Genomic DNA, 17,509 nt, shown 5'->3' on the forward strand with positions numbered 1-17,509 from the left:
TGTCACTCAGGTCACCCATTTACATTTGGGGATTCCTGCGTATCTCCCTCCCATGCCACCCTGCCAAGACCTCTTACAACCGCTTTGCCACCCCATGTAGAATTTTCTAGATCCACCACTGGCTTATGTTACATTTTATTTGGATACTTGGTTGGTTATTGTTACCGTGACATGGGTTGTTGGGAGTGATATCAGGATTCCTGTTAGGGTTTTTCTGTTTTTCACCTTAAAGCAGACACACTGTACAACTATTATACTTTTTCTTGTGTACTTGTCTGCAGAATTCAATAAAAAAAAAAAACTGAAAAAAAAGAAAAGAGGGCTCTACCTCCACAATATGAAAGGACCTCTTACATGTTAATGCATCAATAATATTGAATTGAAAATATAAAACTGGTAGGGACTCTTTGAGTAATGAGTATTTTTGATACTTAAAGTACACACCTCAACACTTCCAACATCAGATAGCATGTGTGTGTTTGGTGCCCTCTGCTGTTGTTGGTATCGGCAGCTGTCCTCCATGTTAACACTGAACTATTTGAAGTTATGTGGATTCCCAATGATTTCTGCTTAAAGAGGAACTTTTCTCAACATTGCCCCTGGCTCTGCATATGATCATGAGTCATCACGAGGCTTCACACAGGATACTGCCGACATCACTTTTTACTTTCTCTAACATGCTCATACTTTGGAGTATGAAGTATAACGTGGACGTTATATGGTGATATAACGTCCACACCATGTTAGAATTCAGAATTCTGGAGGAATTATATACATAAAGTGGTCATTTATTTATCAGTTCACAAATTCAGACATGTTTGATATGATTTATTCATCGATCACATTTATTCACAAAATGGCTTACAACACTCTGATAAAGATCTTATTTGACAGCAAATATTGTCTCACACACACACACACACACACACACACACACACACACACACACACACACACACACACACACACACACACACACACACACACACACACACACACACACACACACACACACACACACACACACACACACACACACACACACACACACACACACACACACACACACACACACACACACACACACACACACACACACACACACACACACACACACACACACACACACACACACACACACACACACACACATCTACAAGGATGACAAAAATCTCAGAAACGCATACCAGATCCGTTGCCATGGGTACAGTCAGTGATAACATTGTCCATATGTAAACACAAATCTCTGAACACCACTACAGAAGATGTAGATATTAATATAACACACCAGCACATGTGGAATGACCGAATGACGGTATATATATAACTTTCAAATAGGATTTTTTTTTTTTTAAATCCATTTCACATCAAAAAGCTTTTTATCTGTGTGGCTTGAGAATAAAAATAAAGTGTAAACAAAAACTAATTAAAAGCCTTTTTTTGTCCCTTGATTAGAAAAGTGATAGAAGCTTACTGAGGAGTCCTTTCACCATGGAGAGTGAACACGCAGCATTGTGATTCAAGAAGCTGAAGGGGAGAGGCAACAGTGAGGAGACACACAGCGGGGACGGGACGGGGGGAGGAGAGAGAAGTTTGTACCAGGACTCAACATAAAGACAAAATGGGAAAAGTGTTAAACTTTGAAGTCCAACATGTTGCAATCGATCTTGTAGTAGACGTAAGGATAATACTCCTGCTGACTCAGGTTTAGGCCTGGGATGTCCATCGCAGACTGAAATAAAAAAAAGACAGTTTAGGCTGGTGCTGTTTTCATAAAGTTTCCTAGTACAAAGAGTTGGAAATTCTTAATATGCCATTTTCTAAGAATCTCCCCGCATAGTTAGATCCTGGTGAAGATAAGTCATTCACAGAGCATCTTAGCCCGTAAGGCAAGGACACACCAAGCCCACATCAAAGAACTAGTGGTGATGAAGGTCGACTGTTGAGTCAGACCACGTCCCCTAAGTCTCATCCAAAAAAGATGCATTTGAACTACAGCCAATGACCAACTAATACGGAGCCTTCATTCTGTACTGGGAAACAGGGAGACCGACAGGAAGCATTCATGATGCTATCTGATGATAGTGATATTATGATATAATGATATTAACCGTGTGCAAGTGAATAATAACACAAACAATTTTGAACCATTTCTGCTAAAGAAATGGCTAAAAACATAGAGTAATTTTTGTTTTCCATCTGCCAGCCTCTTGATGTTTGTTTACTTTCCTCATTTCTCTTCTCCTACACTGACTGAACTGCCAATCAGAGTGATTTCTCTCATCAACCCACGCAGTGATTAAACATGCTGTATCAGCCAAAAAACAGCCGACGAGGGCCCAAAGTGCCAGGACAAAGCACAAAAAGTAGGCCGACAGTCACTCACTGATTTCGACCGTTTGTGGGCCGGTCTGTCCATGCCTTTAGGAGAGCTCCTAAGGTTAACTGGGAGGAGGATTTTCAAGAGGATTAAGAGTTTCTGATAAGAAAATGTCAAGAAAACAAAGATGTAGAAGAAAAATTCTAAGGTTCTATCATGCAAAAATAATATTTTCGGTCTCATCAGAGACACAAAAACACTATATCACCAGAAATAAAGCGATCACAACACTACAATATTCGGCAACTGGAAAGACGCAACAGTCCAGCAGTGATGACTTGCGTCCGTAGCGTTCACAACCATTCATCAGCAGAGTGATCTCACAAACAGTGCTTTCACAGTCTCACATGGTGACTCATTTCATTTCCACTGGATGTCCTGTACCTTGCAGAACAGGGATTATTCAACAAAGTTGTTACATCAAATAGTGTTCCTAATATATAGTAATCAATACAGCTTTATACCACACTAAAAATAATGATTTGATATGCAAGAACATGTTCACAGCATAGATTGTATGCAGAGAGGTTAAGATCACTGTAGTCGTTTTTTGCAGTAACCAGCTGTGGCCATGAGAAGGAGCACCTGATTCTCTGACACAGTGAAGAACACTGTGCAGCAGTGCAATAATACCAATTCTATACAGAACTAACAGGAATGTATTCAATGCATGAAATGTCATTTACACTGTGCCTTGGAATGTCATAGGCGGTCAAAGGCAATTGAACTTCAAAGAGAAAACCGTGATCAGCTCCTTCATTTCCTTTTGCACTGCATTATGGGAGAATAGTGCCCATCGACAGTACACTAAAGAAATCAACCATTTATAGCATTCTTAGTCTGGTTTGACTATACTATATTTTGTCACTTTGAACACACACTTAGAAGAAGTGTGTTATGTTGCCTCGGGACACATGGCATGTTCTGTTGTTGAAATGAGTATTTAAAGCAAAAGTTCAGCTATTTTGAAGTGTGTCTGTATGAGCTACCTCTCCACAGTCAGTGCGTTACCTACAGTAGATGAAGGTTAGCAAGTCACCAGTTTGGAGAAGCAGCTGTGGACGATGGCTGCAGCTGCAGAAAAATGTACTTTAGTCACCTTACAAAAGGCCCACCTAAAAAAATCTGCTTTGATCCTGGTCCATTCTGACTGAGGCTCTTCCACAGTTCACTAACTGGAGTGGGTTTCTTAGACATTACCTTGTCACCAAGGATTTTCCACAGGTTCTCTATGGGGTTTAGATCTGGACTCTGACACTTCCTCCTCCAAATTTAACTGACTTCTTTACACACTTTGTGTTCACTCCGACACAGAACATAATGTTTCCCATCCGACCCAAATAAATTGAACTTCAGTAATGTCATATCATGGTTTGTGGGATGTTTTCTGCAGCAGGAGTTGGGCCTCTTGTACAGCTACATGGCAGGGTGAATGCAAATGTTTATGTGAACCTCCTTCAGCAACATGCAATACCTTCACTACAATTGTCTCCCAATGAGCTGCAATTTTCATACAGGACAATGTTCCCTGTCACACTAAAAAACAGGTGAAGCAGTTCCCTGAAGCTGAGAATATTGAAACCTAACCCTAACCTAATAGCCCTAAGAAAACATTGTTTAAATCTTCTCTTCTGACACAATGGTTACTTTCACTAAATAAAGGTTTTTGTTAAAGTGCCTTGGTTATTTAAAAAAACATGCTAGTACAGCAGTGGTATAGCCACAGTGGATATTCTATTAAATTCTGAACAATAAAAAAACAACAGTTTTTCAGAATAAATCAAGTATTAATAATTTGTTCTCTAATTTGGATCTCATACAACCACACTTCGGAATACCATAACCATTCCTTTAACGTCTTTTTTTGCTACACTGAAACATTTACATCTAAAATAACTACAAAGAATAGTATTCAGTTGTTGGAAAAGGCAAAACATCACTTTGTGATATAGTTCTTTTAAGTTGTTGCTGGTGGTTTTATAGTATGTATATGGGGCTCCAACATGTGCAGTGCTTTTCAAGAGGCTACCACTTTGTAGTAAGTACAGCAGTAAAAACCTTTACACAATATTATCAAAGCACTCACATCAATGATGGCTGCTGCACTGCTGTCCAGATGTTTGTACAGATCGTTGAGCACCTCCCTCAGCTTCTTCATGGTCTTCTTGCTTGGCTGCAGGAGCATGGCCTGAAAGTTCACTGGCAGCCCATATCTGGAGGATCACATTACATAAATACAATCTTCCATTTTCTTTTCATTACTGCTGCCAATGAAAAAGAGGCAAGCACTGTCAAATCACACTTGAGCTTAGAAGTCATATGTATGGGTGATGCTGTTCCATTGATGCTGTGTTAATGATGCATATTCCATAGTCGATTTATGGTTGATTTGTGCAAAAAATAAATGTGATGTACCAGGTAAAAAATGAACATGAGCCCATTGTTTGTTTTACGTTTAAGGATTCAAAAACCTCTTTTCAGAAAAGTGGCCAACGATGTATTCTGTTACCATTCATACTGTATAATTTACTCATGTGTTTGTACTTTGTTCACTCAAATTAAGTTCTCACGGTGTGAACCGGCCTATGTCTGTGAGCTACAGGTAATTTTAAGAAAGTATTTCTGATCACAGTACCTTAAAACAGACTCCACAAAGACCCTTAATGCTTTGATATGAATCCATGCGATGAAGGCTTCACTGAAGTTCACTTTCAGCCATCGGACAAGTGGGCCCTGCAGAGAACAGATGCAGACTAGGGTTATATCTTGTTTTGGATGTGGCTGTCTTACAATCTCACCCACAAAAGGAGAATTAATTTACAATCAATGAGATCAAATGTCTGCTTATTTTTAAATTCAAGTGTGTCTTGAAGAAAAAGATAGAGCTACAGTTTGTTATAAAATAAAGGGACAAAATCCTTGGTTTAAAGGATTACCTACCTCAGGCAGGATTTAAGTCACTTTAAGTTTATCCTCATAAAGAACTCAAAATAATCCAATGGCTGCTCAGAAAAAAAAAAAAAAGTATGCTTGGCAAAAATAAAACATATCCACAATTTGTATATTAGATAATGGGCTACTTGTGTAGAGATAAAGATCAGAAGGAGGCCTTAAAATACCCAGTGTGGAACTGTATCAATGAACAAGTTTTGGCAGCCACACATTACGTAACAGTATTTTTCCAACAAAATGATAATTCACCATGATGTCATAACAATAATATTCGTTCTCCCGGGTGGCAAAAGCCGAAGCGTTCTCCGATGGCACCACTAGTAGACAAACCGTAGGCGTAATCTACATTTTGGTGAATTGGTTCAAAAACAGACGAGGTGGAACTTCAGACATAGTTAACATGATCATTGAGGGAATGATTAACTCATTCAAGAGATACTGTAGCAATAAATGAAATGCCTACCTTTGTCATAGTAGATGTAGCATCTACTACCATACTTTGTAAATGAGCCTTAGCCTACCATTGAGGTTTTTTGATGACTGTTGCTGTTTGACTTGCACTCTGTTAGGCTATGGTAGATGGTCTATTTTTGTGTTATCCAAGTAAAAAGGCTATGATCTTTTTCTGCTGCTCGGATCAGATAGCACAAACATACACTTTAACGGTGAAATGGATAGCACGCTGTAGCCTAGCCTCCTCAACTAGGCATACACTCCAACTAAATTTGCAGTGATGATGAAACCACTGTGGTACACACATCAGTCATCCATCAGCTAAACCTACTACTATGTTTTGCTTTTCCTATTTCTTCCATTGACATTTGATCAGTAGACACTAGAAGTTGTGACTCTTCCTTGTATTTGTACTTTGACTTTTACCTCAGGCAGTGACTGGCAATGAGTCTGACCTTCAAAATCCTAAGTTTACTAATATTAGTAATATTTACTTTTTCTTCTCCTTCTTCTTCTTCTTCTTCTTCTTCTTGGCAACTATCGTTAAAGGTGCATTATCGCCACCCACCATGTTTGGGTGTGAACCAGAGTACTCTTTAACTTCAGATCAACAACAACAATGTTTTTAAACTATGTAGCACTGTTTACAGTAGTCGGCTGGATCGCTTTAGGTCAGTGGAAGCCGCTCACGTTCTGCCACCCTGAAGTATCTTGATGCTTATTGTTTCAAACATTCTGAAATGCCGTATAACCAACTTGAAAATTTTCATTCAGGTTGCATCACTTACAAACTGCTTCTTCTTATCCGTGGAGAGCCTCGTCATCTCCTCTTTGTCTGCCTTCATCTCCTCTTCATTGTACTGGAAGTCTCTCACTGTAAACCTGGAAATGATGTCGAAGAGAGAAATCAGCGTCATTAGATCAGGAATGTTTCTGTTTGTATAAAGATACTGATATAAACCCTGTGATCACTGTCTCTGTGATATATTTAGTAAGAGCTATTTATATTTGCCAAGCAGTCGGGTTTCTTTTGAAATCAGCTCATTTTCTTTTGTAGACACATTGCACACCTCTTGTTTGTGATTCATACGGTCCTGTGTGATGATAGTGTGTGTCTCTTACTTGTTCTCTCTGGCTTTGTGTTTGAAGTCATCCATGGCTTTCATAAACAGCGTGACACTGAACAGTCCACTGTCATGGTCTTCAAACAGCAGACTGGAAGAAAGGGCAGGTACTTGTCATACTGCTGTAATGGTGTTCATAATAAACTGGAGATGAACATGCATTAACATAATCAATATAAGAAATCGGAATAAAATACAGATGAAATCATGTGAAACAAATCACCAGCTAAAAATATCCAAATACTTGTGGATAATAAGTGTTTCATCCAACATTATATTTGACATGATCACATACTTTGAGGATCGAGGCACCACCATCTCAGCCAGTGTTTCATAGGTTTTCTGCCAGTCAGCGTAAGCTGTCCTGAAAGAACAAAGAAAGTGGCGATACTTACATAGCATCTTATTCATCTTTTTCCTGAATCCTCTGCCATAGGTGCCAAATTCAATCAGATTGCATTCAGACATGTTTGCAATACTTGCCATCATAGATAAATGATACTCACTTTGGTACAACTACCACCAGAGTGATGAGGTACTCTGAGTCAAGAACAAAGTCTTCCTTCCTGACTATGTCAGCCAAGCTCCTGCTCAGCAGGCTCCCCCTGGTGGCACATGACAGTGTTACAGTAACATGGAGGTGACAGAGAAAGTGTCCAATGTGACAAAGCATTTCAGAGTCACAAGCTGAGCTTAAGCTTCCCTGTCACAGAAGTAGTGCACTATATAGTGTGTGCACGCCATTTTGCAATGGGGTTTGAATTCTCCGTGGTTAATTTCATTCACTATATAGTCCACTATAAAATACCCACAATGCACAGCTAATTTGAGTGTACATATGATGTACGCTACATTGTACTCCCGAATACTACAATACAATGCATTTGTGTTTTCCCGGAGGAGGAGAAGAAGAAGCAGAAGAGGTGCTAACGTTAGCTAGGTATCTGAGCGCTAACTGCAGTTACCAACAACTGTTAATCACGACCATTATTAACAAAACCACACTTTCACACCATCAAAATTTCAACAATTTATCTGGGATTCAACTTGAAATTAACATCCACTTCAGTGCAACCTGTGACTGTCTTCCTGAGTGCAGTGCAGAGTGACTGTGAAATGGATCTACAGCTCTGTTTGTTTACATGATGCTCCCTCACACATATATCTGGTGAATCTACTGACGCAACCATTTGTTAGAAAATCCCAGTGTAGTGTCCCAAATCTGCTTTGGTCATTCCCTACATAGTGCACTTTTTTACAAATAGTGTTTTATTTGCTGACCCACTACTGCTGTTACAAAATAATTTCCCAGTCTGGGATCATTAAAGTGATTCTATTCTATTCTATTCTAAACACTACATAGGGAATAGTGAGTGAGTGAATGAGGGAACGATGTTGAACACATCTACTGTAACTTTTCACGGTCGTGGAAACATGGTCAGTGATCCTTGAAGTTAATCCATTTTGCTAAAAGGCACTGTGATGACAGTTGAAAAGGCTAGTCTGGCTAACTACATTACACACTCCAACCTAAATGTAGTGTTAGACGTGAGGTTGTCCCCATACCAGAATGTTACACTTACACACACATCAACACAGTTGATTTTCCTCCCTGTTGTTTGATTTGTGCATTCTTGGGTTGAAAATCTGATTGTAAATCTGTTTTTAATAGCTGCTGTGCTTTCAATACTATTGAATGTGGATATTATTGAAAACTATTGCTGTATCAAATACAAGTACATTACTTACGCATTCTTCCTTTCTAAATTCTGCAGGTTTCCCTTCAGGTTGTTATAAGCTGATGCTCTGGTCTTCAAGTCATTGTCAATCTGGGTTACTTGCTGTAAAAGATGGAAAACCATGGTTGAAATTATTTATGGCTGGCAAATTAAATACAGAGTCACATTGCCCTTTAAGCCAAGGCACACCTCTCTACACAGAGCACCTCAGAGTGACATAGGTGCACAAAGGCTGGATGGGTCGAGTGGAAAATATAATCCTACATTAGAGATCTGCAACTGCCTGTTAAGCTACAAACATGCTGAATTCACTATTTTATAACTAAATTAGAGACCTACCTTTGAGATGATTTCAGAAATGTTTTTAAGTGACTGTTTGATGGGATACTTTGCCATATCCCATTGAAATCTTGTGATATAGGTGACGAGATCAACTGAAAAATGACAACAAAAGACGCATCAGGCTTCTATCCACTTATTGACAGACAATAGTGAAACAGAAGTTAAAGATTGCAGTGGTTTCAGATCTGATCCATTAGATAGTACACGGTTTCTTAAATTGGTGTTGTTATTATCATTATAGCCCAATTAGGATTGGTTTTTTTGTACTTAAACAGCCTGGACACATTGTGTTGAAACTGTCACCGTACCTCCATTTGCCAGCAGGTTCTCCTGTACTTTGTCTCGACTGTCTTCCAGCACATCAGCCATGTACTGAGCAACCTTCTTCACCACACTGTGAACAGCCAGGAGACATCAAAACATGCCATGCCAACACAAACTGCATGCACAAAGCCAGCGTAAACCACACATTCACCCTGCACATGCTCACACAAGCACCACGACCTCATCCCCCAAATATAACACAAACATACACACACATCAAAACCTTTCACATATTCCTGTTAAGGTAATTTCCTGACAAGGCAATTTATAATATGGCAGACTTGCAGAGTTCAGGATTGTTAACCACAGTGTTCAGCAGGACATCAAAGCAGACCTGTGTCTACAGTAGTGAAGCCAGGGAACGACTCAGAGCCAAGTCACATCTCATGACTAAAAAGTTCATACATCTGCCACAATTATATTGTATTATTACTATTTTTTTCTTCATATAATTACAAATGACAAAAAAAATACAGAAATCCAAATTATCCAATCTAGATTTAAATAAAAACAGTTTAATTATTGGTGCAATTTTGAAGAATTCAGTAGTTTAGGTATTCTTTTTTCCCCCAGAAATGCTGGAAGGAAAATAGATTAAAGACAGTAAGCCTGTGAATATTGTCATTTGTCCAGGTCGTCGTTATCCCCAAAGCAATTTCAGTCAAAAGCAACTGGACTTGGTTATTTGTCTAGGAAGACGTTTCACCTCTCATCCAAGAGGCTTCATCAGTTCATGTACGCAACTGACCAGGCTGGGACTGGACCAACTAACTGGTGTGGAGATCCAGGTATTTAACCTAATCTATGTCCATATATATCTACACACCAGTTACTTGGACCAGTCCCAGCCTGGTCAGTTGCCAAATGTTGTCAAATAACCAAGTCCACTTGCTTTTGACTGAAATCGCTTTGGGGGTAGATTAAAGACAGGCTGTAGTCAGACAAGTGAAACTGTGTTGCAAGGCTCGTCTTTCTCACAGTCTATATCTACAGAGGAAGCAAAGCACAGCTCGGGCAGTAAGGGCTGTGTGTGAGTTTTGGATGTCAATATTTCCAAAAGACACTCAAACATACTTGCGGGCCATGAGTCATTTGGTATAAATAAGACTAAAGAAAGAGCTGCTGGTGTGTCACCCAACTGTAAATTGCCAAGTTTAGACTGCGAGGCCCGCTAGCCTCAGGCCCCTGTGAAATTCCTCATTGTTCCAAGGTTCGGAATTAGGGAATGGTAAACCAGCTACATCAGAGAGTCAGGAGTGCAGCACAGGTTAGGAGACTTTTTCCATGCCCTTTAAAACATAGACTGTATTTAACAGGATTATGAAAGGCTTATATAAAAAAATGATTAAATCCGGGAGAACAGTCAGAATACAGCAGGTAACATACCTTTCAACAAAGGAGTCTAATTTGGCCAGTTCATCCGACAGCCCAACCAAGACATCTAGTGTCCCCACCTGGGTTTTAACACAAAATGAAACATCAGCACATTATGACCTTTAAGTCATCAGACATGAGATCTGTGCCGTTTTAAAGTGGGGTCAGCAGGGTTGTGTTTTAACAATGCCATCTGAGGTTCGGTCCGACTACAGTGACATCCAGGGGGCCCTATGTGCTTATGATGGCGCCTCTTTGTCCAGAGCTACTCATGCATTGCTAACAGTTCCAGGAGAACATTGCAGGCCCATGTGGCTGCAAGGTCAGCGGGGTTACTTCACCTTCAGCACAGAGAGGAACCAAACCAGACAAGCTGGGCTGCTCTGTGGACCAAAACTTGACAAAACCAGCGCTTCAACATGCAGGCAACAGATCCGTTTAAAGACTGCTTTCCATACAAACAATCAGCTTATTCTTGACAGTGGATATATAAGGTGAGTGATTTTAATATCAGCCTATTTTGACATCTTAAACTGGAGGAAAAATATGAATGAAATGTGCAAGAAAAAATATATATATGGACATAGATTAGGTTGAAATAAAATAAGATTATTATTATTATTACTACCACAAAGTAATAGCTCTGTACTCTGGACAAGTAGAGAGGCCCATACATCCTGGCTCACCTTGAGGTCTGGGATGTTGAACTTGTGGTTGGTGGAGAGGTTGTTGGTCCGTGTGGTGGCTGCCATCATTGAGTCCCATGTTTGCTGGCAGGTCTTCTCTCCTGGTGCAGAGATCAACCAAAACTCTGTCATGGTTACAGCACCGCTGCAGCTAGAAATAAACTGAGAGGGAAGCTGAATTTAGACTCCTGTGTGCTGTGTTGTGATACAGCTTAACAGTTGATAAAACACTGAGACACACTGAGTTAGCACTGATTTGTCTAAAGGTAGAGGTGAAGTGCTGAGTTTATGTACACCCTGTCTTCAGCTACACCCTGTGCGGCTGTCATGACACTGTTTACCACCGAGCGAGCTAATGAAGACATGCTTCACCAGCAACAGGAGCTCATTCACTGTCTCAGTCCACTAAAGACGGACGTTACTGTTCTTCCAACACTACATATTCATTTCCTGACTGCTAACGAACGTTACGCAGCCACAACTAAGAGTTACACGGTTACCTCACTGTATACAAACCGAGGCTAACAAAAAAAGATGATTAAGGTCAGGCAACATCCAGCAGGGATTAGCTACTGCTAGCCACTTAGCTTTGCTCAGAACAACAACAACAACAACAATAACAACAATAACAACAAAGGTGTTTAACAATTTCACTCACCTGTGACTAGTAAATGTGTCCGTTAACAGTGAAAAATATAGCTCTTAATAGCGTTTCTATGGTTTGATAGTTTTCATAGTTGCCATTCAATCCTGTTGGGGAGGTCTCCTGACAGCAGCATCAGAGTCAGCTGATCTGCCGGAGGAACCGGAAGGCCTCTCTCACTCTGCTCTCTGAGCAGACTCGGTAGCGCCGCCGCCGGTGAACAGTGGGTACTGCAGCACAACGAACTGAAATAATAAACACGTTCCTGTAAGTTTGATGCGATAGAGGCCGGATCCATGGGTGCAGATCCCCGAGGGAGGGCATGTTCCCCCCAATATCTGATAAAAAACATGACCCCCCCCCCCCCTCCCCCTAAAAAACACCCAATTATTACAGAGACTTTAAATTCTTCCCTTTTAGATTTCCATTTAAAATAAAAGATTGAAATGGTGGAAGAAATAAAACATATTTCTGACTCCACATCCATCTGTGCTCTGCTCCACTACAACACACATTAACCTTTGGTTTCTTACACAGACGCTGATGATCAGCAGGCTTTAAAAAAAGGGCTTCATAGTTTCATATTCATCCACATCTGTTAATCATGCATAAGTTGTCCCCTACACTGGGAGAAAAGGAAGATGGAGAGAAGAACTGGGGCTGAGGAGACTTTACACGACATGATTTACATTACTAATATAACAGTTCAGTAAATGATGATTTACTAATATAACAGTTCAGTAAAATGATGATTTACTAATATAACAGTTCAGTAAATGATGATTTACTAATATAACAGTTCAGTAAAATGATGATTTACTAATATAACAGTTCAGTAAAATGATGATTTACTAATATAACAGTTAAAATGATGATTTACTAATATAACAGTTCAGTAAATGATGATTTACTAATATAACAGTTAAAATGATGATTTACTAATATAACAGTTAAAATGATGATTTTCTAATATAACAGTTCAGTAAAATGATGATTTACTAATATAACAGTTCAGTAAATGATGATTTACTAATATAACAGTTCAGTAAAATGATGATTTACTAATATAACAGTTCAGTAAAATGATGATTTTCTAATATAACAGTTCAGTAAAATGATGATTTACTAATATAACAGTTCAGTAAATGATGATTTACTAATATAACAGTTCAGTAAAATGATGATTTTCTAATATAACAGTTCAGTAAAATGATGATTTACTAATATAACAGTTCAGTAAATGATGATTTACTAATATAACAGTTCAGTAAAATGATGATTTTCTAATATAACAGTTAAAATGATGATTTACTAATATAACAGTTAAAATGATGATTTACTAATATAACAGTTCAGTAAAATGATGATTTTCTAATATAACAGTTCAGTAAAATGATGATTTACTAATTTAACAGTTCAGTAAAATGATGATTTACTAATATAACAGTTAAAATGGTGATTTACTAATCTAACTGTTAAAATGATGATTTACTAATATAACAGTTAAAATGGTGATTTACTAATATAACAGTTAAAATGATGATTTACTAATATAACAGTTAAAATGATGATTTACTAATATAACAGTTAAAATGGTGATTTACTAATCTAACAGTTAAAATGATGATTTACTAATATAACAGTTAAAATGGTGATTTACTAATATAACAGTTAAAATGATGATTTACTAATATAACAGTTAAAATGATGATTTTCTAATATAACAGTTAAAATGATGATTTACTAATATAACAGTTCAGTAAAATGATGATTTACTAATATAACAGTTAAAATGATGATTTACTAATATAACTGTTCAGTAAAATGATGATTTACTAATATAACAGTTAAAATGATGATTTACTAATATAACAGTTAAAATGGTGATTTACTAATATAACTGTTCAGTAAAATGATGATTTACTAATATAACAGTTCAGTAAACAGTGATACTCTGTTGGCTGTTTAGAACAAATAAACAAGAAAGGTAAACACAGTCAATGATTTCATGTGCAGCACTTATTGAATGATATGGTGAGCCTCTATGAAGTTGTGATTTATGGTGGCATGCTAAACCATGTAAACCACACTTTACAACTATGTCAAGACTTCATAGATCCATAACTGCCATGAATAAGAACTTTATTTATTAGAATATGGCAGACATTTCCATACCACAGTCAGTTTGATGGAAAAAAATAAGTGAGGCAACATTTTTTCATTCTCGATTAACCAAATTTCCTGAATTACAAGATGCGATAACAACTCCATCCCAGACTTGAGCGTCAGTCAACATTCCAAGTGCATTATTACATTATTAGAGAAGGACACAGGCAGTCTTGGATGCCAAGTCAGCAGCATTTGAGACTTTAGAGTTACTAAATTTGGAAAAGCAGGGTCAGGTTTCCTGACTTTGGGTGTCTCCTGCACAGAATCTGAGGAAAACGCCCCCAAAGGGACATGTTTATAGTTCAGTGGGTCTGGGGTTCATTGTTTGGGACACAATGGTTGGTCTGACTGGAGCCAACCGTCGACATCAAACAGCAGGTTGAGTTTGCCCATGGCTGGCTAGAGGCCAGCCTGTCGGGATGTTATCAGGACACACACACACACACACACACACACACACACACACACACACACACACACACACACACACACACACACACACACACACACACACACACACACACACACACACACACACACACACACACACACACACACACACAACCCATAATCAGTAGGTCTGCAGAACGCAGAACGAAGACTAGGCCTACTGCTAGAGACTGGTGTGTGATCTCTTCATATTCAATGAGACTGGAAAGTGTTGAATGGAAAAAAGAACTATTTACAAGCTTAACGCCATCCTCTTTCTCGCATTCATGCAACATTCTGTCCTTGCACAGACTCCAGTAGCTCTCTGGAAATGACCTCTCCTCACACACGTGATCACAGATTTGTATTCAAGCTGTGTTTATGGTTAGTGACTAAGATCTAGAAGTATTATAATGGAACAGAAGCAAAATAGCTAACAAATCTTAAAACTGTTGTAATAGACTGCTGTCACCTCTCCTCTTCCTGTATTTCTCTCTAATATGTTATATGATATATATTTTTCTTTAAGTAATAAAACACTGATTGACAGTACAAGTTTGTTGATGGCTCACTTGTGTGCTCCAGGAACGAAGGTCTCTCTAACTGCTCCGTACACACTGCCTCACTGTGCACGTCCCCTGTTATATTTGAACCTACCTACTCTTAGTCCACCTGGGACTACAGTGACCTACTGCTTCTAGAAATGCAAAAATGCTCACACGCACATAACCTCGGGTGGCTATGTGAGGGTGAATACACATGCAGTATTTAGGCTCTATTTCTGCAGGTGCATGTCCACACACATACATGCAGACACACCATTATGGACATTCTCCACCATGATTTACTTGCAGATTATCTCACAAAGCATAACATACAATAACAAAAAGTGTCTTTTACAATAATCCGCAGAATGATTTCATCTACTGACAGAATTATGCAATCTATCTTGGCAGAAAGGAAACAAGGGTGAAATGTGCATCATTTTGTAGATTGCTTTATTGTTTGACCATTTGATATATCTTTCTGCATCTCTGCACCACTTTGATACTATTGTTAAAAATGACATGTCCCGGGAAAGCCCAGAGATGGGGATTTCCTCTTAGCATATTGGCATATTGTAGAACTAAATGAAGACATTTTACAATATGTTTTTGGATGTGTTAAAGAGTGTACAGAATTTTTACAAATGTCTTCGTAGTTGTCAGAAAACAGGCATTCACTGACATTCTTGGATCAGGTCCTTTGTTAAGTTCTTGTGCATATTTGTTATATTCCTGCAGCCAGGGGCTTTAAACACAGGAGATCAGAATTAGAGAACAAAGTATTATTACTTGATTTATTCTGAAATGTTATTTTTGAATAACCAAGGCACTTCAACAAAAACCTTTATTTATTCATCTTCAACCGCTTGTCCCTGTCGAGGTCGCGGGGGGGTGGAGCATATCCCAGCTGACATCGGGCTTGAGGTGGGGTACACCCTTGACAGGACGGCAGTCTATCACAGGGCAAATAGAGACAAAAAGAGACAGCAACAGACAACCAACCACACCTACGGGCAAATTTAGAGTCATCAATGAACCTAACACCTGCACGTCTTTGGAAGGAAGTCAGAGAACCCGGTGAAAACCCACAGAGACACGGGGAGAACATGCAAACTCCACACAGAAGGGCCCAGAAGGGCCCAGTCCTACACCGAACATAATGTTTCAATCAGACCATCCCATTCAATATTCTTAGCTTCAAGGAACTGCTTCACCTGTTTTTTAGTGAGACAAGGGACATTGACTTGCATGAAAATTGCAGGAAGATTTAGAGACAATTGCAGTGAAGGTATTGCATGTTGCTGAAGGAAGTTCACATAAACATTTGCATTCACCCTGCCATGTAGCTGTACAAGAGGCCCAACTCCTGAGATCATAGCCCCATAGAAACCCCATAGAGAATCTCTGGAAAATCCTTAGCAACAAAGTAATGTGTAAGAAACCCACTCCAGTTAGTGAACTATGGAAGAGACTGAGTCAGAATGGGTAAAGTCAGAAACTAGTGATGTCCAGTGGGTGCAGATGTGCTGAAGTCATTCAAAGCTGTGGCCTCTACACTTCCTGTTCATTTTTGAATCCTAGAGAAGAAAACATTGTTGAAATCTACTCCTCTGACACAATGAACACTGTTCTCTCATTTTGATCACTTTTTTTTTCACAAAATGAAAAACATGCAAGTACAGCAGTGGTATAGACACAGCTGATATTCTATCAAATTCTGAACAGTAAAAAATAACAATATTTCAGTATATATCAAGTTTTAATGTTTTGTTCTCTAATTTTAAGCATCCGTGTATTCCCCTGCTTAACATTCAGATCAGTGTGAGGAAAAGTTTGTTTGGGATCCTTTTACTTGGCAACATTCTTTGGCAAACAGAGCTGCTGAGTGACTTAACAACACTTACAACACTAGAGTCTGTTGCGTAAGACCAATTCATCTAGTGCTTAACCAGTCACTCATCCTCATGTAATGAGTAAATAAGTAGAGATGGTGTAGATTTATAGATGCATTATCTGATTTATTATATTTCTATATATTTTTTGTTATTAACATTAATTTTATGCTCAAACACAATGTGGATAACCAGTTCTGTTTAAGTGCATTATTATTTTATCGTTTTATTGCTGGAATATGTTGTTTATTCCTCTCTGACTGGAGACTTTTGGTCAGCCAGGGTTCATCTGTGCTTGGTCTTTCTAAGTCTGTGTGTTGATGTCATCTGTTTGCAATGTTTGCAAATAAGAATTCCTGCTGCACAATGCAGCCACTGGAGTATTTGCCTTCACAGTGGGTGGTACACATGTCTCGCTGTCGCATACCCAGTGGCTGTGATGGCTATTATGATCCAA

At 38.8% G+C, this 17,509-nt stretch overlaps 1 protein-coding gene across 1 annotated transcript; it reads right to left on the reverse strand.

Moving 5' to 3' along the window:
* Window positions 1-1,146: 1,146 nt before the first annotated feature.
* On the reverse strand, window positions 1,147-12,142 carry LOC310949999 (V-type proton ATPase subunit C 1-A-like). The gene is made up of 13 exons (XM_083917654.1): window positions 12,033-12,142; window positions 11,375-11,536; window positions 10,701-10,768; window positions 9,299-9,384; window positions 8,988-9,082; window positions 8,659-8,750; window positions 7,416-7,514; window positions 7,205-7,273; window positions 6,908-7,000; window positions 6,574-6,667; window positions 5,016-5,113; window positions 4,467-4,593; window positions 1,147-1,732 (listed from the first exon to the last, which is right to left on the reverse strand). The coding sequence occupies exons 2-13, from the start codon at window positions 11,504-11,506 to the stop codon at window positions 1,634-1,636; spliced, it is 1,152 nt and encodes a 383-aa protein (XP_083773780.1). The 5' UTR covers window positions 11,507-11,536; window positions 12,033-12,142; the 3' UTR covers window positions 1,147-1,633.
* Window positions 12,143-17,509: the final 5,367 nt, after the last annotated feature.

Source organism: Echiichthys vipera, assembly GCF_963691815.1.
Source record: "Echiichthys vipera genome assembly, chromosome: 8".
Taxonomy (NCBI): Eukaryota; Metazoa; Chordata; class Actinopteri; order Perciformes; family Trachinidae; genus Echiichthys; species Echiichthys vipera.

Excerpts from the sequence above, each read along its gene's own strand:
- LOC310949999 (XM_083917654.1), bottom strand. The coding sequence starts at position 11,506 with ATGACAGAGTTTTGGTTGATCTCTGCACCAGGAGAGAAGACCTGCCAG. Across the intron at positions 7,274-7,415 it reads CTGGTGGTAGTTGTACCAAA|GACAGCTTACGCTGACTGGC; the intron begins GTGAGTATCATT and ends TTGTTCTTTCAG. Across the intron at positions 5,114-6,573 it reads CGGATAAGAAGAAGCAGTTT|GGCCCACTTGTCCGATGGCT; the intron begins GTAAGTGATGCA and ends TGTTCTCTGCAG.